The 27,093-nt window shown below is 36.5% G+C and overlaps 1 protein-coding gene across 2 annotated transcripts in view; it reads right to left on the bottom strand.

The window, feature by feature from the left end:
* Positions 1–27,093, bottom strand: part of kirrel1a (kirre like nephrin family adhesion molecule 1a) — a 52,593-nt gene that overhangs the window by 19,251 nt on the left and 6,249 nt on the right. For both annotated transcript variants that reach the window (XM_073836363.1, XM_073836364.1), the window contains exons 2-7: positions 5,841–5,990; positions 3,092–3,241; positions 2,786–2,943; positions 2,548–2,698; positions 1,031–1,136; positions 640–788 (exon numbers count right to left, since the gene is read on the bottom strand). In XM_073836363.1, the coding sequence (XP_073692464.1) occupies positions 640–788; positions 1,031–1,136; positions 2,548–2,698; positions 2,786–2,943; positions 3,092–3,241; positions 5,841–5,990 (864 nt within the window). The remainder of the gene's footprint in view (positions 1–639; positions 789–1,030; positions 1,137–2,547; positions 2,699–2,785; positions 2,944–3,091; positions 3,242–5,840; positions 5,991–27,093) is intronic.

The raw sequence follows: 27,093 nt of genomic DNA, 5'->3' as shown, positions 1-27,093 counted from the left end.
AGATAGATAGATAGATAGATAGATAGATAGATAGATAGATAGATAGATAGACAGATAGATGACAGACAGACAGACAGACAGATGACAGACAGAAAGACAGATAGATAGATGACAGACAGACAGACAGATAGACAGATAGATAGATAGATAGATAGATAGATAGATAGATAGATAGATAGATAGATAGATGATAGATAGATAGATAGATAGATAGATAGATAGATAGATAGATAGATAGATAGATAGATAGATAGATAGATAGACAGACAGATGACAGACAGACAGACAGACAGATAGATAGATGACAAACAGAAAGACAGATAGATAGATGACAGACAGACAGACAGATAGACAGATAGATAGATAGATAGATAGATAGATAGATAGATAGATAGATAGATAGATAGATAGATAGATAGACAGACAGATAGATGACAGACAGACAGACAGACAGACAGATAGATAGATGACAAACAGAAAGACAGACAGATAGATGACAGACAGACAGACAGATAGACAGATAGATAGATAGATAGATAGATAGATAGATAGATAGATAGATAGATAGATAGATAGATAGATAGATAGATAGATGACAGACAAACCTCTAAACATTGAATTTCTGATGTTAATACTCACAGTGGACATCGACGAGTATGCTGACGTTTGTGCTGCCCACAGCATTGAACACTTGGCAGGACACAGGCTCAGTGAAGAAAGAGTGATCAGCCTTGGTGACAAAAACACTCTCTCTCGCCCCCTGTATAACCACACCTCCCTTGGCCCACCTAGCAAAGCCAAAAGGGCCAATCAGTGATGCATAAGCAGATATATGAAGAAAGACCTATGGAGCATGTACAGAAAGGAATTCAAGGGTACAACTGCCGTAACAGAAAATAATTGAAGATATATGGGGCTTAATACTACTTAAAGGATGTCTTTATTTCCCTGATAAAACAAGTCATTAATTTTTCATCTCACAGAATGTAAAAGGAACCACTTTAAGCATCGCATTTAGTAAGAAACATACTTATAACCCATAATAGGTGGGTTGGCAGTAGCTTGGCAGGTGAAGGTCACTCTATCTCCTTCCAATACAGAGCGAGGCTCAATGGATAACGTCACCACCGGTGGGTCTGCAGAGAGCATTCAGAATACATAATAAAGCCATAGCCATTCATTAGACCAAAGGCAAGTTCAAGGACTGACGGTAAGGAGCTGGAGTGGACTGAAGCCGTGGAAGTCAACGGAAGTGAAACTACTAAAACAGCGCCAGATTGTAGATGAATGTCACGTTTCCTCCTAATGGTTCTCGCTATCATCTTAAAGAGGCTTTAACCTCTTGGAAGGTTTTAACAGGTGCTTTAGAACAGTTTGTACCGAATTGTGGGTTGAGAAGACGGCCAATGAATACAGCACCAACTGGACAGAAGTGTAAAATATGTTTGATCAGGTAGCCTACAAATGTGATTCATGTGGTAAAATCTAAATTGATTGGAAGCCAAAAATACATTTTAATATGACTGAATTCACCTGACTAAATTAGGTTACACCAAGAAGTAATTTTTTAGGGTTAGATAAAGTCATTGATGAGTAGAAAAAAATATTTGAAATGTTGAAGTCTGTACTGTCACTTTTTATTTACTTACAAAAAATTGTTTACAACCTGAAAGATACACATGGTACAAACTATTGTCTAAATATTTATTTTAAATATATATTCATTTTCAGTGTAGTTTTAGATGTCTGAAATAGCTGTTATGTAGATTGCATAAAATAAAATAAAATAAAATAAAATGGTATCGTTGGTTCCCTTATAATGGGTGAGACTTTGTTCTCATTTCTTTGTTCTCAGAAATGTTACTGAAGCTGGAAAGGGTTACACACTATGTACAGTGTACGTTACAAACTATTGCCTGATTATTTACTTTTCACATTGCATCATAGTAAGTAAAATAATAAATAAAATAAAATAAAATAAGTCTTAACTTAGACTTACGGTGTATGTTACAAACTATTGCCTGATTATATTTTAAATATATATTAAATTTCAGTGTAGTTTTAGATGTCTGAAATAGCTGTTTTTCATATTGCATCATAGTAAATATAAAATAAAATAAAATAAAATAAAATAAACTTAGTCTTAACTAAGACTTAGTGTATGCTACAAACATTTGCCTGATTGTTTTTAAATATATAATAATTTTCAGTATAATTTTAGATGTCTAAAATAGCTGCTTTTCACACTGCAATATAGTAAATAAAATAAAATAAAATAAAATTAGTCTTAACTTAGACTTACGGTGTATGTTAAAATAAAATATATTGGTATTGTTGGTTTTCTTAATGGGTGAGACTTCGTCTCATTTCTTTTTCCTTGTAAATGTTACTGAAGCTGTATGTTACAAACTATCGCCTGGTTATTTATTTTAAACAGCTGTTTTTCACAGTGCATCATAGTGAAAAAAATTAAAATAGAAATAAAATATATTCCTTATTCCTTTTTCCTATAAATGTTAATGAAGTTGGAAAGGGTTTTAGACTTACGGTGTACGTTGAGGGTGATGGTGGCTCGTTTGCCCATCGGCACGGCCAGGTTAGTAGAAACACAGGTGAAGTTCTTCCCTGTGTCTGTATCTACTGGTAGAATGGGCAGGTAACTGCGTGTGGTCACACGTTTCCTGTCTGGAAGCACCTCCTGCATAGCAAAAATTTGCTTTAGTACATATTATACACATACAAACTCATGCATGTTTTGGTTTACATTCACATTTATGTGTCTCACCGTGGTGCTGACGGCCCCTTCTATCGGTAGGCCGTCTTTCTGCCACTCTATGACAGAGGCGGGTTTGGCTCCACGGGACACACAACTCATGTTGTATGGGACCCCTGCTGTGAGGAGGATCTCAGGGGCCCCCTCAATCACTGGCTCATCGGGAGGAACTACACACACAAACACATATGGAGTTCAATTATTAATAGCAACAACTCATAAATCTATTAATTTCAGAACACATTAACCCCTTTATTCCATCTTCACTCCATGCATGGACCATTCAGACTCTCTTCTAAGCAAACACACAGCACTCACTGAGGACGGTGAGTTTGGCCCGTCGCGAGCGCAGCGCTGCCTCCGTGGCCTGGCACTCATAGAGAGAGTCGTCTGAGAGTTCAGCAGCTGAGATCTCCAAATTATACTGCCCAACGTCCACCAGCCGCAACACTCGATACCGTGGCCAGGCTGCAAGAGACACACACAGACCAAAACTTTTCACTATTAATGATGATTTGGAGACAGTCTTCATTTCAACACAAATATACACTAAATCATGAAAAGTGAGAGGTCATTTATTTTGCTCAGACAAGAAATGGCACACCTCTCATCAACAAGCTACTTGATTTACGGTATGAATCATATCTGCATCAAAAATGGTGTGAGACAAAATACATGCTTAATTTACACTGAAATGTGAGATTTGAAAAAAAATCTAACTGTAAGCAATAGTAACAGTGACGTTTGCCTACTAACAAGAAAGAAAAATCAGCATGAAGTGACGTTTTCGACCACTGAGTGGCAGTAGAGTTTGCTTGATATATGCTAGTGCTATGACATGGACATTTCCAGCTTCTGCTGCAAGAGAAATGACAAAAATTCTGCTGTGAATTACATCACGCATCCCCAACCCAACACAGCCCTCTCTCTACTGTGGGATTGAGTTATCAGTGTGTGCTGTGCGCATGTATTTCTGCGTGTGCACATTTGTGTACGTGTGTGTGTGTGTGTGTGTGTGTGTATGCGGGATTTGTTCACATGCTTTTATATGAAAGCCACAGGGACGAAGCAGTGAAGCATCACAGTGTAAATACAACTACACTGAGTCGAAGTGAGAGAGCAAGAGAGGGAAATCTTCCTCATGCCTTTTAATGAATCTGGCGAATGCAGCAAATGTAGTTTATCAGGTCCACATTTATCTATTTATAATGGCAGAGGTTAAAAATACCACATCCTGCCCTCACTGTTCTCATGACAGTCCACAAGGAGTGAGAAAAGATGAGCTAGTGGAGCAGAAAGCAAAAGAGCAAAGGGGAAGAGAGGACAAAAGTGAGAAAACAAGCAAACAGGGAAACACGGAAAACAGCAAGAACGATGACATGAAATTTAAAGAGCGAAAAAGAAAAGAAAGAAAGAAATACACACATTCTTACATTTTCTGAAGAAAAAAAACTGTTGCTGAACAATTGCTAAGGTGCCTTGGGTGGTTTTTAGTGGAGATCAACCAGTTGATCTGTTTAGCCTATTAACAGGCACTATTATGTCACTTTTTACTATATGTAACATACGTCTCAGGTGTGCCTAGAATGTGTTTGTGAGGTTTCAGCTCAAAACTCCCCTCAGATCATTTATTACATAATCCAGAAAATGCCTATTTTGAGTGGAAGCAGAAACATGCTGTTTTCATGCATGTCTTTTTAAATGCAAATGAGCTGTTGCTCCCCGCCCCCTTTTCCAGAAGAGAGCTGTGCCTTCACAGCTTATACCTCAGATACTCTGCTAAAAAGCATCTGTTTGGTTTAGATTATCATGTCTATCACGCTGAAATAATGCGTTTTAAACCATATTAGTTTAAACTTCACAGAAAGCTGCACAGAAAGCGGCTGTCACCCAGCATGTGAGTACTAAATTAAGTTTTCTTTCATGTCTCATTGCGCTTAAACTGTCAAATACACACAAGTTAATGTTAAAAACACACAGAAGTTACAAAAACAGTTGGTTATGTCTGTGAAGGTAAACAGCTGGGAAAGAAATCGCATGTTTATGTTAGAACTGTGTGGCAGCAGCATTATATACAGTAAATAAATCCACTGCTCTGACTCTCTATAGTGTTCTTTGCTCGTCTGTGCAGCCAAAGACAGAACAGTTAGCCCGCTTTGCTTGAACTTTTTCCATGGCGTTAAAACTGGTACACTGCTGTTGTTTGCAAAAACAAAATGGCGGCACCATGGGTGGAAACGTGTAGATTAAGGGGCGGTAATACTATAATAAGATCCCTTTCTATGTCACATGTCTATGTTCACATGTTCACGTGTCTACTATGCCAGGACAGTTGGACATTGCAGTGGATCAGAGGTAAAAAAATGATATAAATACTGTTCAGTTTCTTGCACAGGCCGACTGCTTTGTGTGTTAAGACCTCAATGTATCGTCACGAGCTGCAGGGTTTAATTTGGTTTTGTCTGTGTATGTTTTTTGGATGAGACCGGAAGCCTGACCAATAACATTTACAAACGGCCGCACCCAGTCCTACAAAAAAATAAGGTGGATACATACAATATATATGTATCTAATTTAAATGCTATAAATAATAAGTGTTCATAGTTAAATTATGTTAATTTTTGTAATAAAGTTCAGCACTATTTTAGTTTTCATTCAGTATCCACCTAAAAATCTATTGGCCAATGGGGTTAAACCTAGTTATCAGTTAAATCCACTATCAGTCGACCACTATGTAGAGTTTTGCTGTATGGTTGCTGATGGGTTCAAAGTGGTTTTAGTGCATTGCTACATGGTTAAAGAGAGTACAAAAAACAGTTTGGAAAAACAAAAAAGGAAACATGGAAAATACTGAGACAGATGAGAGATGAAACTGAAAGAGTGTAAACAGGAAAAAATTGGAAAGTACAGAAAAAGAAAGAAAGAGGTTAAGCAGTTGCTAAAGCATAGAAAACAAGCAAAAATGGAAAACTTTGAAAAACATGTGAAAGTCAAAGACCAAATGGGAAAAGCACATTAATACAGAAAGAAAGAAAGAAAGAAAGAAAGAGTGCTGTGTATCACTGACCCCGGAGGTCTTCTCCGATGCCTAAGGCCAGTCCATCCTTGGTCCACTGCACAATGCCTGAATAGTTGAAGACCACGCAGGACAGGACCACCCTCTGGCCCAAAACCACTGACTGGTCTGCAGGCTCCTGAGAGAACCGCGCCATCCGCACTGAAACACAACAGTTTTCAATTATTATTATTAACGTCATGAGCAAGCATAACAATAACAGTACAATTCCTGAAAGAACTGAGCCTCTAGTTCAGTTTACCTCATGTGCTTGATGCAAAAAAAAAAAAAAAGGTTAAAACGCAACAATAGCATACGTAAAATCTCTAACCTGGTCTTTAGAAGTATTAACATTCTGCTAAACTTCTCCTTTTCTGTTCCACTGAAGAAAGGAAGAAAGTCATGTTGGAATGACATGAGGGTGAGTCAGTGCTGACGGTTTATTTAGAGAATTTTAAACTAAAACTAAGAGTGATAAAAGTTAATATGCGACGGACTAAATGTAAGCAACAATCGTCAATGACTGAACGCCTACATCCACAGAGCAGCTATGCTCTTACAATCACTCTTCTGAGTAACTCAATGTGGTTCCTTGGAAGAAGAAACGTGTCCCTTGATAGCAAATTCCAGACACATTTCTTCACCCGCAAAACATGGTATCCACCAGAGTCACACAGGAGGATATTTGATACTCCAGACAAACCCGAGTCTCCAGCTTGAAGAGCTGACTTACAATGAAAGCTTTCATTCAGAGCCTGAGTTGTGGATCTTTAATTGGACTGAAATCAAGAATGTTGTAAATTAAGTAAGGGCAACTCATATTTTCCCTGCATTCTTCTTTTCTTCGCTCAATGCTTCTCTCTCTTTCTTGCCTCCCTTTTTCCAAGTCCATCAGGAAGCAGTTTGCAACCTTTCTAGATCTCTTTTTTTCTCCTCCTTTTAAAAATGAAAGTCCTGTCATCATTTTTATCCACCCTCACGTTGTCGTATTACTTTCTTTCTTCTGTAGAACACAAAAAGAGAACTTGTGAAGAGTTTCTCTTTTCCGTGGATTTGAAGGCATAGATAACCTAAAATCGCTTGAGTGTGTGTAAATAATGACAGAATTTTCATTTTTGATCAGAACTATCATTTTAAGTTCATGGTAGTAAATCAGAAAAGTATTATAAAAGTGGTCCATACAACTTGTGTGCTATATTCGAAAACTTTCAAAAGTTATGTGTGAGAAACTGCCCAAAGTTTAATGTCGTTACTGATCGGTCTTCCTCTCCAGTGAGTTGAGAATGTCTCTGACCACCATGTAAATCAATTGAGTTGAACTTTAGAACCAGATGAGTCTGATTCATGAACAAATCATTCTGTGTTTGTGAACCAGATCAACTGATTCAGGACAATTATTTATGAATCACTAGGGTGGGTGTAAAATGTAGAAAGTTGTAAAAATGTAAAATAAATTAGAAATGTTGCCTTGGCAATTAATTTAAACAAGTTTAAGGTACTATAATAGATATAAATCATACTAAAATAGCACTTAATGTCTTTCCCTACCTGCATGCAAAATTGAAAAAAAAAGACAATTTTGTAACAACTATTTAAATAAATAAAAACAAAATAACAGTTTGTACACAACCAAAAACTAACAAAAAATGAAATAAAAATGGGAAAAGCACATAACACAAATACTAGAAAATAATAATAGAAATAAAATATGGAAAAAAGCCTATTCAAAATATTACTAAACACTGTAATAAATACTGCATTTAAAAAATGCTAAAACAACACAGTTTTAAACATTATCATATAGCACTTTTAATCCTAATTTATAGTTCTTTTGTGCCCGTTACGAAGATTTAAGCCGCATTAAATGATGCATGGAAAAGATCAACTAGCACAGTTTTCAGTATTTCTCTTTTTCCACTAAATGCATGAGGGGGAGTAAAGGATGACAGAATTTAACTTTCCCTTTAACTTTGCATTCCTATGGGAATCCCTGGTAACGCCATCATCTAGTTTGGGGCGATATTAACAAGAGCAGCCGTTACTTTTGATCCGTTTTGTCATTTTTGCACAATTCCTTGCAGTTTTCTATCCTTCTTGTTTAAATACATTTTTCTCTCCCCAGCTCTGCCTTCTATTTCTGTGGTCTTCCTCTCTGGTTGGAGGGGGTTTGGAGACATGCTGTCACAATCCATTTATCACATTAAATATCAGCCCTCTAGCCCTCTCTTGTTCTCTCGCTCCCTCTCTCTCGTCTCTCATCCCTCCAGCATTCCTCTGTAGGTCCCCATCTCTCTCAGTTTCTTAACAACTGGCATATGCCCACTCATCCCCCCATGACCCCATCCCTCTCTTTCTCTCCATGTCTGTTTCCTCTCCTTCTCGCGCAACATCCGTGATCACTTTGAGTGAAATTTAATGAAGGCATACAAGAGGAAACAATGCTCTAATGACCACGAAACACATCATATATTCTGTAGGATAATGCAGTTAATATGTTCACTTTGGCATCCCAAACTCCTTTGTGTCAAACTGAAAGATGCTGTTTATTTACTTATTCTCATGTCACTGCAAACCTGTATGTTTTTTTGTTTTTTTTGTACAAACAGTGTTTTTGTTAACTAAATCGCTCTTGGTAATTGAAATTAAGATAAAAATAAATAAATAATGAATTAAAACCTTTGTAATAAAAACCTTAATGAGAAATGTTGCTTTGGTAACTAACTAAAATAAAATAACAAGGCCGATTTTTTTTAAATGCCAAATATCAGCATTGACCGATACGTTTTTTTGTTGGCCTGATGTGTTATAGGCTGGGCTTTTATTTTATATCAGCTTGTTATTGGCCATTGGCCACCCGGCTCTTAATGAGAAATGATGCTTTGGTAACTAACTAAAATTCAAATAACAAGGCCGATATATCGGCAGATACTTGGCATTTTTTAAATATTGTAATTAGGTGATAGGTTTTTTGGTTTGGCCAATGTGTTCAAGGCGGGAGTTTTATTTTATATCAGCTTTCTATTGGCCACTGGCCACCCTGCTCTTAATAAGAAATGTTGCTTTGGTAAATAACTGAAATAAAATAAGGCTAATATATTGGCCGACATTTGGCATTTTTTAAATATAGGCATAACCCAATAAGTTTTTTTGTTTGGCCAATGTGTTCAAGGTGGGACTTTTATTTTATATCAGCTTTATATTGGCCATTGACCACCCTGCTCTTAATGAAAAATGTTGCTTTGGAAACTAACTGAAATAAAATAACAAGGCAAATATATCAGCAGATATTTGCCATTTTTAAAATATCGGCATTAACCAAAGGTTTTTTTGTTTGGCCGATGTGTTCAAGACTTTTATTTTATATCAGCTTTCTATTGGCCACACTGCTCTTAATAAGAAATGTTGCTTTGGTAACTAACTGAAATAAAATAACAAGGCTTATATATCGGCCGATATTTGACATTTTTTAATTATCGGTATTAGCCGATACGTTTTTTGGTTTGGCCGATGTGTTTAAGGTGGGACTTTTATTTTATATCAGCTTTCTATTGGCCATTGACCACCCTGCTCTTAATAAGAAAACTTACTGTGGTAACTAACTGAAATAAAATAACAAGGCCGATATTTTGGCCAATATTTGGCATTTTTTAAATATCAGCATTAGCCGATAAGGTTTTTTTGTTTGACCGATGTGTTTGAGGCGGGACTTTTATTTTATATCAGCTTTATATTGGCCATTGACCACTCTTAATGAAAAATATTACTTTTGTAACTTACTGAAATAAAATAACAAGGCAGATATATCGTCCGATATGTGGCATTTTTTAAATATCGGTATTAGCCGATGGATAGTTCACCGTTGTGTTTAAGGCGGGATTTTATATCAGCTTTCTATTGGCCACTGACCACCCTGCTCTTAATGAGAAATGTTGCTTTGGTAACTAACTGAAATAAAATAACAAGGCAGATATATCGGCAGATATATATTTTTTAAATATCAGCCGGTAAGTTTTTTGTGTTCAAGACGGGACTTTTTATTTTATATCAGCTTTATATTAGCCATTGTCACCGTGCTCTCTGAGATATCAGCTGTCAAAAAACCAATATCGGTTTACCACTAAAAATTATTTGAAGTTAAAAGTACTAAAATTGCTAAAACTGAAATAAGAAGTGAAAAAAAATTAACACTAAACAAAAAATGTAAAAAATAAATAAATAAATAAACATGATAAAAGCATATAGCAATTACTAAAACAATTGTTTAAAGTAACTAAAAACAATATTAAAATAATAGCTAATTAAAAAAACTACCTATATATATATTTGTTTTTTTGTAGAATGTTTTAACTGTTGTCAAGATTTACAATTTACAAAAGATGATGATATAACATGCAGAGAAAGAGGGATTCGAAACATCTCAAGGGTCCAGATTATCATGGACTTATCCAGACTTATGGGTGGGCTCTTATGACTTGAGCCAGTAAGCAACCACCTAGAAACTGTATAAACACACACTCAAAACACCTTAGCAACGGCACGATCACTTCATGACAACCTAGCGTTGTTTTGCATTGCGTGCTCTACAGAAAATATAGCTTCGAATTATTATAGTTTTTGTTATTATACAACAGGGCAGTATTTGGCCTTCACTAAAATCCATATCTATCCATTAACAGTATTACATCACAGGGAGGTCAAGCAACCCAATGTGACAAAGCGGTCTACAGCTGCCCGTCCTGTAAAACATCAGTGTATTTATGACTCCTTTCTATAGAAGATCAGCCAGCTGCATTCGTCCGCCACCTAAAGGGTTTTGTGCATATAGAAATGTACATTTTATTTTGCTAAAATGAGCGTGCTGGTGGATTCTAAACTCTCTGTTTAGCGTGTGTACCAGCCGCGGCATTGTGGGTGGGCCTACTGGGCCTGGGCAGCTACACACACACAAAACTTTGGCATGGAGGATTTCAAAATGTCTCGTTAGGACACGGATGTTTAGCTACTCTGTTCGATATGCAGGTTTTGGTTATTAGCCTGTTTTTTCCTTATTCTAAATGCTTAAAGTCTGTTATATGATTTGAATATGAATGTACTTCACCTGTGTTTTAACAATGTGGCCAGTGATGCGCAGGTCAATGTATAAACAACCCGAACCCGATCGACGTTTTCAACTAACCCGCCCGCAACTCTGACCGCCAAAAAATAAATAAAAGAAAATATTGTACCCGACCCGCTTCCTGACCTGCATGTTTAATATTTGCGACTGATACCAGCGATTATATGCGGCTATGCGGTGGAGATGCGTTCACTGTCAAACATCATCCGGCATTAATTAGGTAATTTTGTCAAAAGAAATGTTCTTGATTACAAGAAAAATACAGATTATTCTTGTTGTGATTTATTTTGTTGTGAAAGGTCTTTCCTTTATACAGATTTAAATAGTTTCATTTTCGAAGTAGGCCTACTCTCTCCGATGTTAAATATGATCAAGAATTATTTTATTTCGATCTACAGTGTAATAAAATTTAAGAAAAAGATTAGCCTATAGCCCTAAATATATATAGACTACAAGCTAATTCATTTTTTTCTTAACTTTTAACTTCTTCTAAAATTATCAAAAATATTATATAAACTTAATAGGCTAGCTTAACGAATTTTCTTATACAAACATAACGAATGCACTTCGAAACGAAGTTTTCATATATAAATTCAGGAATCACGAATATGACAAAATAATATTATTTTATATATATATATATATATATATATATATATATATATATATATTAATTGTATAGCTATAATAATTGTATCAAATGAATAATGAAATTATAGTGCAATTTATTAAGCAATGTTCAATTTCGTTCGTTTCGCTCTCTGGAAATGTAAAGAAAAAATACCGTTTTTACTTGGAATTCGTTTTTAATCCCTGGTTTTAAACAAGCATATGAGATAAGTGATATATTATTGCTTGAATAAACATTTAAAAATAGTGCTAGAAATTTTATAACTAAGGAAATTAAACAGACCTAGGCATTTGAAAAGACAGTGAAATGTGTCTAATAATTCCAAAAAGAAAGAGAAGCATTGGACATAATCAAAATATTCGAGACATTTATTAGGAATACCATTTTCTTAAGATACTGCATGTGTTTATCAGTCTAATCGAAGTGTGCGTCTCTCCCCCGACTTTCCCAACAAAAATCCCACCCCTCTCAGAAAATACATAAAGCTGACATTACTGAGCTATATGCGTTTAAAAGTAGCCTATTAAAATGGTACAATGGCATTGCTCAGTTCAACGTGTTGGGAAATCTGGCATTTTGTCCGCGTCAGCATTTATTCAACAGTTAATAACGCTCAACATTCAAAAGGTAAATATTATTCTGCCAACAAAGTGTAGGTCTATGTATTTCATAGAAAATTGTGTCTAGTACTATATAAATTACAAAGGTTTAATTGGCATCTTTATTTCAAACGACCCGACCGACCGCGACCCGAATATCGTTAAAAATATTTTTGGATGACTCGTAACCGCGAGTGACCGCAGGTACCCGCTCATTTTGGATCAACCCGCGCATCACTATAGGCTACTTCCCACAATAGTTCATTTTTTCACGCATGCTTTAACTTTGAACTAGTGGTGGGCCGTTATCGGCGTTAACGTGCTGCGTTAACGTGAGACTCTTATCGGGCGATAAAAAAAATATCGCCGTTAATCTATTCTCAAAGTTGGGTTGGGAGCTGGGTCTAAACTACGCAAGCTATGATGACTTTGACCTTGATATTTTAGCGCGGATGACGTATACCTAGTCGAATTGCACTGTAGGGGGCGAGAACGAGTCTTCAACTTCTGTGAAATTACCACATCAAATGAGACGTGCTGACATTGATGCAGTTATGAAGCCGCTTCAGGGCAGGTGCGTTGTTAGACCCTTTTTAATCCCGAAATAAAGACATTAAACTATATGCAACAACTGAATTGACGCTTCTAAAAGCAATGCAGTTTAATGGAAGACTATGTACGCAGAAATCCATGCCCGTGCGCGTCTGTGTATTTAACGGCAACACACACGTCGTGCAGCCTTTTGCGCAGAAGTACATGGTTACACAAGTTTGTATAGGTAATTATGTTGTAAATGCAATTGTCAAGCAGTTTGTGATGCATTTTGGAAACAGGAGATGAGCGCCTGGTCTAATGCGCCACCTGGCCCGTTCTCAAAGACTTACTTTTAGTCATTATTTGGGTAGCACACATATTCTGAATGCCTTCAGCAGAATTCAAATTAGCCATTTTAATCTAGATTAATCTAGATTAATTCCAAGATTTAATCTAGATTAATCTAGATTAAAAAAATTAAATCTATGCCCACCCCTACTTTGAACATTCATTCCATTCAAAATTGTTCATGTTAGTTTCATTCAGCGCTATACAGCGAATATATTTTTTTCATGATCAAAAGAAGCAGATAAACAATTAATCATAACCTGCCTCTTAACATGTTCCGAGTGTTTAAAATGCAAATTCATTCACTGTCTCATCGGATTGTTTTAATTGCATTTTGTACTGAAAGCTGGAAAAAAAATAAACAACGTTGATCAGACTTGCCACCGCTGAATTGTACATTGGGGTGAATGGGCAACTTGTGACAAGAGCACAAGTTCATAGCGTGGCCAATTTGCCCCAATCCCAAAATTTCGCACAACAAACCCTTCATGAAATGCCATTTTTTAATGAGGAAATCACAGCTGACACAAAGCTAGATGTTGAGGAGAGGTTGCAGAAACACAGACAGTGGGCAGCTAATGTCAAGTGGATCTGAAATTTTCTTCCTGTTTCATTTTATTCCGGTAAAGAATAACGTGTTCCGAAAGGAACGGTCAGGGAATAACAGTGCGTGCGCCGCTGCTGTAAATGGAGTTTACCAAAATATTCTCTATCGCTCTGCCCGCAATATTCACAATCCAAAGATAGGGAAAAGAAGTTTAACTTTGGTATTGTTTGTGTATACCTGCTTGTTATATACATTTTATATTGAAGATATTGACTCGTTAAATTAAGGCCCACCCAAAATTACTACGGCCCATCCAAAGATTAAATCCTGGCGCCGCGCCTGGTGTGTACAATATGCGAAAAGCACTATGTCAAATGAGTAGTATTGAAACAGTAGGTGAACAATATGCGGATTCAATATCCACTGAGACTCAGAGGTGTGCAGCCAAAGGACACTTTGCTATCCCATGAGGCAACTGGAGCCTAGGAGCTGTCAGATTTAAAAAGTAAAAAAAGGGCAGAGAACTGATTCAAGCAGCTTTTTTTATCCTTTAAAAGGATAGTTCACCCAAAAATGAAAATTCAGTCTTTAATTACTCGCCCTCATGTCGTTCTAAACCTGTAACGTCTTTGTTAATCTTCGGAACACAAAATAATATATTTTTAATGAAATCCAAGAGCTTTCTGACCCTGCATTGACAGCAATGCAAATTACATGTTAAAGGCCAAGAAAGGTAGTAAGGACATCATTAATGAACTTCAAATGAACAAAGGTCTTACGGGTTTGAAACAACATAAAATCACACTTATCACACTTTATGTGGTAAATTGTCATAAACATGTTCCATTATTTAACTGTCAACCATTTATAATCCATAATAATACTTCCTCCAGTGAAAAGGTCCATGCCCTGTTGGCCTCTCACATCAAAATCCACCAACATATTTGTTTAGAACTGTTTTCACCTGTAAGTGGTGTTTGACTGAATCTCCTGATTCAGACGGCACAGCTTTTTCAACTGGAGAAAGCAACCTTATGGATAAAGTACTTCAGCCGGAAGCAAAGGTTTGAAACTTAACCTTGATGGATTTATTACAAAACATGCAGTTTTTCACAAAACATTAATTTATGCACTACATGTGGATTATTATCATGTGTATTATCACACTACATGTGTGTTTTTATCAGCTGTTTGAACTCTCATTCCGACGGCACCCATTCACTGCAGAGGATCCATGGTGAGCTTCTGATAAAGAAACAAACTCATCTACATGTTAGATGGCCTGAGGGTGATTACATTTTCAGGAAATGCTCATTTTTGGGTAAACCACTCCATTAAACACAAAGAACCTTTTGTGAAACAAAAGTTCTTCAGATGTTATAGGTTCATAATGGAACCATGTAGACAAAAAGGGTTCTTCTTCAGCATCGTGCTGAACTAGTGCTCACTACATGAGCTCGTTATTTATGAATCAACCAAAAAGAAACAAAAAAGGGAAAATGGGAAGAGAAAAAAACACAGGGGAGATGAGTATAGAAACACAAATACAGAGATGGAGAGAGACATGGCTGGAGAGGGAGTAAAAGACAACTAATGAGAGCGGACCTGAGAGAGAGCGAGAGAGGGCTTGTATAGTTTTCATTATGTGGGTTATGCTGCAGTGACAAATTTAGAGTGTCCTGATTTTCTTGAGTCACTGATCCCTGGGTACCAGCAGTAGTCCGTGCCACACTGCCAACGTCCTGACCGCACAAAGACGTGGTCACACACACACACACACACGCGCGCGCACACACACACTCCGACCACACTTACACACCACACTCGTGTCAGAAACACACCACTTGACCGACCTGAGAGAACAGCCTCTCATCAAGGGATCGGCGGATCGCAAACCCAGCACACCAGCAAATTCACTTCTGTCAACAAATATAAATCCTGAAGATTATTAGATTGCACAAACTGGATCCGATGGAACGCTTTCGGATGTACGCTTTACAGTACGGAAATATTTAAATGCGCAGCAAAGACTGAGATGATGTCATTTTAAATATAAACCCCTTCATGAATAGAGATAAAAATGGATAAGCTCCACCCCTTTCCCATTAACCAGAGAGAACTCTGTGGATTACATGCTGAAAAAGGAGATCCTTAAAGGGTTAGTTCACCTAAAAATGAAAATTAGCCTATGATTTACTCACCCTCCAGGCATCCTAGGTGTGTATGACTTTCTTCTTTAAGACAAATCCAACCGGAGTTACATTACAAAATAATCCTGGCACTTTCAAGCTTTAGAATGGCAATAGGTGGGTGTTTCTCTTCATCAGTCCAATACAAGTCCAATAAAGTGCATCCATCCATAAAAAAAAGTGCCTTACACGGCTCCAGGGGGTGAAAAAAGGCCACCTGTAGTGAATTAACACATTTTTGTAAGAAAAATGTCCATATTTAAAACGTAAGAATAACTTTAAACTAGCTTGCACCAACTGGTTGTTTTAAATATGGATATTTTCCCACAAAAGCACATTGATTCACTACAGGAGGCCTTTATTTACTCCCCAGAGCTGTGTGATGCACTTTATTGGACTTGTTTTGGACTGATGAGGAGAAACACCTGCCTATGCCATTTTAAATCTCGGAAGTGCCAGGATCATTTTTAATATAACTCCGACTGCATTCGTCTGAAAGAAGGAAGTCATGTACACCTAGGATGCCTGAAGGGTGGGTAAATCATGGGCTAATTATCATTTTTGGGTGAACTAACCCTTTAATCTAAAACATGAAAAATATCTACTTAGTATTTTGACTGGTTTTCCACTATAGATTTCTAAACTTTCATAAATGAATATACATTAAGAAGCAAAATTACATTAAGTATTGTTTTCTAAATAAAAAAATAGAACAGTTAAGTGAGTTTCATGCTTATGCTTAAATATCTACTAATGGGGTAAAACAAATATTTTTTAAAAATGCTACTTTTAAAAAAGTTTTAAAAGTAAACCACTGACAGATATTTTTCTTGTTTTAGGTTTAAACTCACTTTATTTTGATATTTAAAAAAAAAACAAAAAACATTTTTTGCAATGTTGTTAATTTTTGGGTAAATTAACCTTTTAATCTAAAAAATAAAAAATATCTACTTAGTATTTTGACTGGTTTTCCACTGTAGATTTCTAAACTTTCATAAATGAATATACATTAAGGAGCTAAATTACATTAAGTATTGTTTTCTAAATAAAAAAATAGAACAATTAAGCAAGCTTATGCTTATGCTTAAATATCTTCTAATGGGGTAAAAAAACCTTTTTTTTTTTTTTAAATGTTACTTTTAAAAAAGTTTTAAAAGTAAACCACTGGCAGATTTATTTGTTTGTTTTAAGCTTAAACTTAAACTTAAACTTAATTTAGATTTTTTTTTTTTCAAAAAACATTTCTTATTTTGCTTGTATCTTGATTTAAGAATGTTTAGATATTTGAACTGAAAACAAGACAAAAATACTAAGAAAACCATTTTCGCAGTATTGTTAAAGAAACTGTCACTGTAATATGTTTTAAATTAATTAATTAATTTTATTTTTGTACCAGTTCTGCAATATCTAATTTTGCTTTAGACTCAAGACATTTGTTTTAGATATTTTTAGAATAATTTTGTGCAGTGTTGTTAAATAAATGATGATATTGTACTGACAAAAGTGTTTTTGAACATTACATAAGCAGGAACTACAGTCCAAGGGTAAAAACAATATTCATTCACTGTAACTTGTTTCAAAATGTCATAATAAGGCATCTGTAAACAGCATTTGAGTGTCCCATTCCATCTTACTATTTTATTTTCTGTTTTAAATTCTTTTTGTATCAATTACCCATTTATCCCAAGATGGCAAATGAGAATCAAAGTAAAAAAAAAAAGACTGTCTCCATTACCTTCCCTGGCATACTTTAATCAAAACAGAACCTTCCAGGTAAAAATCCTAGATACCAGTAAAAACAGCACTGTCACAACGTCAGACAAAAAGAGCCGAGCTGTTCAAACTCCTCGGTGCGCATGCAGCGCAACGGACTAGACACTTGTGTGACTTCATGCGCTAGCCACTCTCAGACAACAAAGGAGTGTGTCTGGACAAGGAATACGTCACCTGCTGCGGTCAAGGTGCCTGTGCCGGAGCGACAGGGAAAAAAACGAACGACTGAACATCTGACACCTCAACAAAGACCAGACAGCCACTTTCAATGCTTTCGATGCACAAATGATTTTATTGGCCGTTTCTGATTTCAGATGTCGTTAAAGCGCTCTGTGCATTGCTGTCACTGATAAATTAGCACCATGTAATTTATTAGTGCGCATAAAGCTGTCATAATCATTACATCCGTCCCCTTTTTAATGCATCCTATATCGTAACCCCTCTCTCCATGCCTTTTTTCATCCCCTGCTCTCCAGCTCCTCAACCAATCAGGCACTTTCACTGGCTCATAGTGTTGCGTCACCATAGCAACAGCTGACGTATGCAAAAAACTACCCCAAAAGTTTTTTGCTTGTTTGCAGGTATGTGTGTGTATGCATGCATGAGGTTAGCTTGTGTGCTTGTGTGTGCACAAGCCCTCTTTGTGCTTTTTATCATTTTTAAACAGTTAAACAAACGTCCAGTTGAAAATGCATGTTTGCATGTGTTTATGTGTGCAGGAGACCTCCTTATGCTTTTATGACTTTTAAACAGTTAGAGAAATGTGCATTTTAACATGTTAATGGTCAGATAAATGTGTTTTTAACATTTTTAAATAAATGTCTGGTTAAATTATACCCAATATTTTTGAAGATTACAATTGAGGACACGTGTGTGTATTAATGCACATATTTGTTTATGTGTGTATTTTCATGTGCCGGAGGCCTTTTTATGCTAATTTAACATTTAAACATTTAAATAAATGTGCTTTGCAAAATTTAAACGATCAAATAAACGTGCTTTTTAACAATAAACATTTAAATAAATGTCCAGTTAAACCATATCCATTGTTTTTGAAGATTACAGCTGAGAATACATGTGTGTGTGTGTGTATGCATGTGTTTATGTGTGTATGCATGGCAATGCATGTGGCTGCATGTGAAGAAGGCCTCCTTATGCTTATTTGACATTTAAACAGTTACATAAATGTCCAGTTAAACCAAACTCTTTGCTTTTGAATATTACAATTGATAATGCATGTGTGTATGGAAGTTTATGTGTTTATGTGTATTTACATATGCAGGAAGCCCCCTTATGGTAATTTAACATACAAACAGTTAAATAAATGTGCTATTTAACATTTAAACTGTAAAATAAATGTGCCGTTCTAGCATTAAACAGTTAAATAAATATCCAGTTACCCTGTGTTTTGGAAGATTAGTTGAGAATGCATGTATTTATGTGCGTATGCAGGGCCATGCACAGACCTTTTGAGGGGCATGTGCTGAAACTGAAAAAAGGGCACCCAACCCCTCCACCACAAAAAAAAAAAAAATAACACACAATAATATTCTTATATTTAATTAGTATTAATAACTTTTATACAGATAATATATACATGCATCAGCACATTCAGCAGATCAAAATAGAAATTTCTTATATTTTACCTAGCTGACAAGGATCACTCGGTTGCTTTGTGTCAAACTCAAATGCAGTTACACCGCGGGTTTTTGACCAGCAAATGTGTGCAATTTATCCATCATGGGGGCGGAGTTGTGAAGTTTGACTGACAATTTGAGTGGTTCTAAGAGATGCGCTTTTTAATGCCTTTAATTGGTTAAATATTTGTTAAAAAGACAAACAGACGTAAAGGGTTACCAATAGCATTGGTTTATTTTTAAAAAAAATCCCCCCCAAAAAGGGTACTTCTGAGTGTAATTACAAAAAGGGCATGTGCTCTGCACAGGTTGAGCCCTACCTGTGCACGTGCCTGTGTGTATGCTATCCTCTCTATGCTTGTTTAACATTTAAACAGTTAAATAAATGTGTTTTTTAACATTTAATAGGTCAGATAAATGTGCTTTGTAACATTTAAGCTGTTAAATAAATGACCAGTTAGACAATTACCCAATGCTTTTGAAGATTACTGTTGAGAATACATGTGTGTTTGCATGTGTTTATGTGTGTACGCTTGACAATGTGCAGGAGGCCTCCTTACGCCTATTTAATATTTAAATGGTTAAATGTACTTTTTAAATATTCAAATGATCAAAAGTGCTTTTTCAATAAATGTTCAGTTACCCAATGTTTTTAAAGATTACAATTGAGAATACGTGTGTGTGTGTGTGTGTGTGTGTGTGTGTGTGTGTGTGTGTGTGTGTGTGTGTGTGTGTGTGTGTGTGTGTGTGTGTGTGTGTGTGTGTGTGTGTGTACCTGGTATTCATCACGTTGTGGGGACCAAATGTCCCCACAAGGATAGGAATACCAGTAAATTTTGACCTTGTGGGGACATTTCTCAGGTCCCCATGAGGAAACAGGCTTATAAATCATGCACAATGAGTTTTTTTGAGTGAGTAAAAGTGTGCACAATCTCCTGTGAGGGCTAGGTTTAGGTGTAGGGCGATAGAAAGTACGGTTTGTACAGTATAAAAACCATTACGCCTATGGAATGTCCCCATAAAACATGTAAACCCAACATGTGTGTGTGTGTGTGTGTGTGTGTGTGTGTGTGTGTGTGTGTGCATGTTTGTATGTTTATGTGTATGCATGACAATGCATGTGTTTGCATGTGCAGCAGACCTTCTTATGCTTATTTAACATTTAAACTGTTACATAAATGTGCTTTTTAGCATTTAAACAGTCAAATAAATGTGCTTTTTAACAGTAAAGTTAAATAAATGTCTAATTACCCAATGTTTTGGACGATTACAGTTGAGAATGCATGTGTGTGTATGCATGTTTGTATGTGTTTATATGTGTATGCATGACAATGCATGTGCAGCAGACTTTCTTATGCTTATTTAACATTTAAACAGTTATATAAATATGCTTTTTTAACATTTAAAAGGTCATATAAATATGCTTTTTAACAGTAAACTGCTAAATAAATGTCCAGTTACCCACTGTTTTGGACGATTACAAATGAGAATGCATGTGTATGCATGTGCATCAGAATTTCTTATGCTTATTGACATTAAACAGTTAAATAAAATCCCAGTTAAACATACCCATTGTTTTTGAATATTACAATTGAGAATGCATGTGTGTGTATGCATGCATGTTTGTTTGCTTTTATGTGTGTATGCATGACAATGCATGTGTTTGCATTTGCAGCAGGCCTCGTTATGCTTATTTAACATTTGAACTTGAATAAATGTGCTTTTTAACATTTAAACAGTTAAATGTCATGCGGGAACACCTGTAATGAAAAATGGTCACGAAAAAAACTAAAGCTACCATGCAGCCCGCTACTAGCTAAATGTGTATGAGCATTTGGCTTTGTTATATACAGGTCTGTGAGTCCCTCTCCTTTGTCAACATTTCCTCATGTCGTCTCTCATTTGTCTGCAGCCTCATCCGCCACTTTCCCTCCATCATCTTCCCGATTCGCCCTTGCCATTCGTGACAGCGAGGAGAAACACCTCTTTCCCCTTGTCGCTCTCTCATTCTCATCTCCCTCTTCACACCTCTCTCTCCTCGTCCTTTTCTCCCCCTCCATCCCTCGTTCCTCTCCTTCTCGCTCTTTGTCCCTCTATCCGCGCTGCACGGCGTTGCTATAGAAACCGATCTATTTGAAATAGGAGGGAAGGAAAATTATTTCTCGCCGGTTCCTACTCTTCCCCCATTTCGCTCCGTTCTCGGCCACCGGGTCTCATCTCCTGCAGCATTTATACAGTTGATTTTTAACATTATTTATTTGTGCAAATCGCTGCCGGAGCTATTGTTGCCATGACTACTGTGGGAACATTGACATAATATTACATACAGTGACCATGGCAACCTCAAGGGTCATCAGCAGAGTGCTATGCTAATGCTTGGACGGACTGTCCACTTCCAATGGGCCGAGGCTAGAAGTATTACCTAATACCTCACAGACGCACTTTTAATGCACTAAATATTTGGCTTTCCAAACAAATATCAAGAGGCTGGGAATGCCAGATGTGATTTGTGTGTGTGTGCACGCATATGAGGAAACACGCACAACCTGACATTAAACTCGCTCTCTGAAGACAGAGAGACTTTATTGCTGTTTCATCATATGCCTTTTATTTTATGACTTTGACGTACTTTGATGCAAATGAATGGAAATTGCTAGTCATATAAAAAGCCAGCGTTCTACTCGACTCTGGGAATTTCCTTCATTGCCAATCTAAAGATGAGTAACGCTGATGAGTAACTAGCCAGGAGTCATTAATGTCTGATTGATGTTTACACGCTCTTAATGTATTCATCACTAGCTGCAAGTCAACTTAAAAACGCCACGTTCACAACCCATTTTACTTCCGAAAGAAAATGTAACCCATTTACAATTCATTTTTCATGTTTAGCTAAAAAATGAGGGCAGGACTTCATTTTATCTTTTGGCAATAGAGTGTAACAACGGCCTTGGTTTCTGAAGTATTTTGTTTTTTAAGTTAAAGAGGTATACGGTTGAGGTCAAAAGTTTACACCCCCCTTTCAGAATCTGCAAAATGTTAATTATTTTACCCAAATAAGAGAGATCATACAAAACGCATGTTATTGTTTATTTAGTACTGACCTGACTAAGATATTTCACATAAAAGACATTTACATATAGTCCACGAGAAAATAATAGTTGAACTTATAAAAATGACCCCGTTCAAAAGTTTACATCCCCTTGACTCTTAATACTGTGTTTTTACCTGAATGATCCACAGCTTTTTTTTGTTTAGTGATAGTTGTTCATGAGTCCCTTGTTTGTCCTGAACAGTTAAATTACCTGCTGTTCTTCAGAAAAATCCTTCAGGTCCCACAAATTCTTTAGTTTTCCAGCATTTTTGTGTATTTGAACTCACACTGAGGACAACTAAGGGACTCATATGCTATTACAGAACTATTACGCTCACTGATTCTGCAGAAGGAAAAACTACAGTATGCATTAAGAGCCAGGGGGTGAAAACTTTTTGAAATTGAAGATCAGGGTAAATTTAACTTATTTTGTCTTCTAGGAAACATGTAAGTATTGTCTGTAGCTTCTGAAAGGCAGTGCTAAATGAAAAAATATGAGATTTAGGCAAAATAAGAAAAATGTACACATCTTCATTCTGTTCAAAAGTTTTCACACCCGGCTCCTAATGCATTGTGTTTCCTTCTGGAGCATCAGTGAGCATTTGAACATTCTGTAATAGTTGCATATGAGTACCTCAGTTGTCCTTAGTGTGGAGAGATGGATCTCAAAATCAAACAGTCATTGGAACATGGCAAATACACAAAAATGCAGGAAAGGCAAAGAACTTGTGGGACCTCAAGGATTTTTCTATAGAACAGCGGGCAGTTTTTTCAACTGTTCAGGACAAACAAGGGACTCATGAACAACTCACTAAAAAAAAAAAAAAAAAAAAAAAACAGCTGTGGATCAATCAGGTAAAAACAAATTATTAGGAATCAAGTGTATGAAAACTTTTGAACATGGTCATTTTTATGAATTCCGCTATTATTTTCTCTTGTGGACTACATATAAACATCTTTTATGTGAAATACCTTCATATTTAATTAGGTCAGTACTAAATAAACAATAACATGCATTTTATATGATCCTTCTCATTTTGGTAAAATAATTAACATTTTGCAGATTCTGAAAAGGGGTATAAAATTTTGACCTCAACTGTACATTAAACAGGCCAAAACAACTGGCTATGAGGTGATTCACAACATTTCAAACTTTACAAAATTTGAATCAAGTTTTTTCAAAATAAAGACAAAAAGACGAAAGTACAGAACTGTTAACTGTGTAACCGCTTTAATAATAAGGGAAATAACTACAATCTCATGAAGCATTGTGAATAACAATCTAAAAAAAAGATCCATAAATATAAAACTGATCATTTAAATATTTTATGCAACTTCATTCAAAGTGTGTCATAAGAGTGGTTTGGTGCAATTTGCTTGTCACACTTCTCTAATTAGTTAAGATTGCTTTGAACAATTTTAGGTTTGAAAAAATAAATAAAAGCAATGTAGTTTCTCACCAGGATTCCAGTGATTAAACACCATTAGGTTAAAAATAAGCTGAAATAAATGCAGACTGATAGCTTCAATCTGAACAAAAGTATATATTATTGATTACAAACCTCATAGCTCACAGTAGGTCTGTCTTGCTTTTTAGATGAATAAAAGTATGTTGTTATTGTACTACAGCTGTATGCATTTTTGTATGTGGCAGCCTTCATGTCCAAGACAAATTTCCCTAGGGACAAATAAAGCAACCTCGAATTTCTTGGGAAAAAAACACAAAACAAAAAAACAATTCCCCTGTGAAGAAGATGAATGGGATTTTTACTCCCGGAACCCAACTGTTGCACTCTATTGACTGAATAGTGAAAAGTGGCCGTCACATACCAGAATGGAAACAAGTAGTTGGAGGAGTAGTTTTTTCAGAGGCGAAGCAAGTTACTAGAATTTGAGATAAGATTGTGAAATCAAATATTTGTTGCTAAAAAGTTCAATTCGACAACATTAGTTAACGCATTAGGTATCATAAAGCAACAATGAACTACACTTAGTAATCTAGATTCATGTTATTTCTACAAATACAGCACTATTTACACATTTAAAGGAAAAAATGAAAATTCTGTCATTAATTACTCACCTTCGTGTTGTTCCAAACCCGTAAGACCTTCATTCATCTTCTCCCTACATAGCAACACAACTGACACGTTCAAGGCCCAGAAAGATAGTAAGGACACTGTTAAAATAGTCCATGTGACATCAGTGATTCAACCTTAATCTTATGAAGCTATGAGAATACTTTTTTTGTGCGCAAAGAAAACAAAAATAACGACTTTAACCCTTTTATCCTTGAACATGGTAGTTGCATTGGTGTCTATATAGGCTCAGAAAGCTCTCGGATTTCATCAAAGTTCGAAGAACTAAGTTCTTATGGGTTTGGAACGACATGAGGGTGAGTAATAGATGACAGAATTTTCATTTTTGGGTGAACTATTGCTTTAAATGTCAAGATAATAAAGATATTTTGAAGAATGTTGGTAACCAAACACTTGATGGGTAGCCACTGACATTTACAGTATTTTTTTTTTTCCATTCTATGGAAGTCAATGGCTACCGTCAACTGTTTGGTTACCAACATTCTTTAAAATATCTCATACAACTCCTAAAAAAGAAAAAAGAACCTTTTTTATTTAAATGGTTCCATAAGGAACCTTTAACATCTGAAGAACCTTTCTGTTTCACAAAAGGTTCTTTGTGGCAAAGCAGGTTCTTCAGATTATAAAAAGGTAAGAAAGAGATGGTTTGACTGACTGGTTCTTTATCAAACCAAAAATGGTTCTTCTATGGCATTACTGTCTAGAACCTTTTAAAGCACCTTTTTTTTTATAAGAGTGTATACCTGTAAACGAACATTATAAAGTGTAAATTTTTTGGATTCATTTGCACTAATGAATGATTTTCAATAAGCCCAGGAACATACGTTAGGAAAGTTAAAGGGGCCATTTTGATTTCACATTGACTTTAGCGTAGAAAAAAAAACATTTACAATGCATCTTTGTATTGAGTCAGCACCGGAACAGCTAGCGTTTTAACAGCTCTACATTTTGGTCCACAACCTCACCAGGTGACCGGTAATAATGCTTTTGATGCAGAACGCCTCGCTGTCTCCCCAACTGCGAATAGCTTTTATTGCGGGCCGGATGATTGGCCGAATTCGTCGATCAGCCCTCCCTGATTTGAAAACTTCAGAGAACGAGAAATGACATCACCATCATCATCAGCCACATTCCATTGCAGAGGGGGAGGGGAAGCGGTGGGAGGGGTGTCTGAAAAACTCCCCACACACACACAGATAAACACACACACACACACACACACACACACGCACACAACAGAGGAGAATCTCATCAGTGTCTACAGTACAGAGTGGCCTCTTCATCATGCGCTCTCTTTTAATTCATGTGCTTCTCCATCTCTCTCTCTCTCTCCCTCTCGTTTTTTTTTTCCTCTGTCCCTGTTTCCCTCTCCCATTCTGTGACCCCTCCCCCTCTCCTCTGACTACAGGAATGTAAGAAACACATCTGGAACTTATTAGAAAGAGGGAAGGGGGAAAACGAACTGGGGGATGGAAAGAGGGAGAAGGGAAAAATGAGAAGACTGAGGGAGTGAGGAACGACAAAAGAATGAAAAGCAGAGCGAGGGCCAGAACAAGGGGCCACTCGACAAAACCATTTCTGGAAAGAAAGAGACGTGCAAATGCAGGAGCGAGGACCAATTTTAAAGACTTGGTTCAGCGGAAAATTTAAATTCTGTCATCATTTACTTGCCATCATGTCGCCGCAAAACCTGTATCACTTTCTTTCTACTGTGAAACTCAAAAGGTGAAATTCCAACAAAAAAAGTTAGGGTTGATTTTTGTCTATACAGTTACAAAGAATGGGAACTAGAGCTTTCAAGCTTCAACAAGAACACAAAAGCAGTTTAAAAGTGTAAAAAGTAGTTATCATATATTTTAAGGGTTAAGTACTACTAGGTTATCCAAGTCAGACATTGCAAAAAAACTTGTGTTTACATGACATTTTAAAAAGACAAATTATTCCTTCCCGACTGAAATACAACTTCTGAGTCAGATCTGAATCATGAACGAATCATTCGTCTGGGTTCAGCGAACCAGATCAGCTGAATCATTGAAAAGAACTGACTAGAAACGGAATAACGTTCACAATTCTGACATCATTACTTACTTTTCTATGTTTTTTTTATAGTGCTTTGCATTCTTTTTGAGGATTGAAAGCTCTAGTCACTATTGTTGTATTCTCAATTTCTCCGTTTGTGTTCAACAGAAAAATTAATGCAAAAAGTTCAGGGGAAAAAAACAAGGGATTTTAATTTTTGGTTAAGCTACTTCTTTAAAAATGACACAATAACAGCTAATGCTGACAAAACACAATGTGAAAGAATGGAAGGCTTTTCATGTGAAGGGAAACATGGCATGTTCAAAATCGATTCAATGAGAAGGGATGTGGGAGCCCCTAAAAGAGGCGAGGGGGGTTCAAAGATCCTCGTCTAAGCCGGGCCTTTGAACTTTTCCCCCCTCATATTCATTGGAAGCAAGAGAAAGAGAGAGATTGGAGAAGAGAGGGTGCGAGCAGCCTCTTCTATGAGAGCAGTCAGGCATGAGTAATAATGCCTTTCTCTCCCTCTGGCCTAAAGCACTCCCCCCTCCAGCTCCCCCTTCACCCATCCACCCCCCAACAACAACAAAAAGAAAACTCCAAACTTTGTCAATTCAGCCTTCAACTTCACCCACCTGTCCCCAGTGCCGTCTTTTCTTACAGGCTCACCTCCAGACACCCACAA

The sequence above is a fragment of the Garra rufa genome, chromosome 3 (genome assembly GCF_049309525.1).
Source record: "Garra rufa chromosome 3, GarRuf1.0, whole genome shotgun sequence".
Classification (NCBI taxonomy): Eukaryota; Metazoa; Chordata; class Actinopteri; order Cypriniformes; family Cyprinidae; genus Garra; species Garra rufa.
The sequence above is the reverse complement of the archived record's forward strand: the minus strand, read 5'-3'. Positions and strand labels throughout refer to the sequence as shown.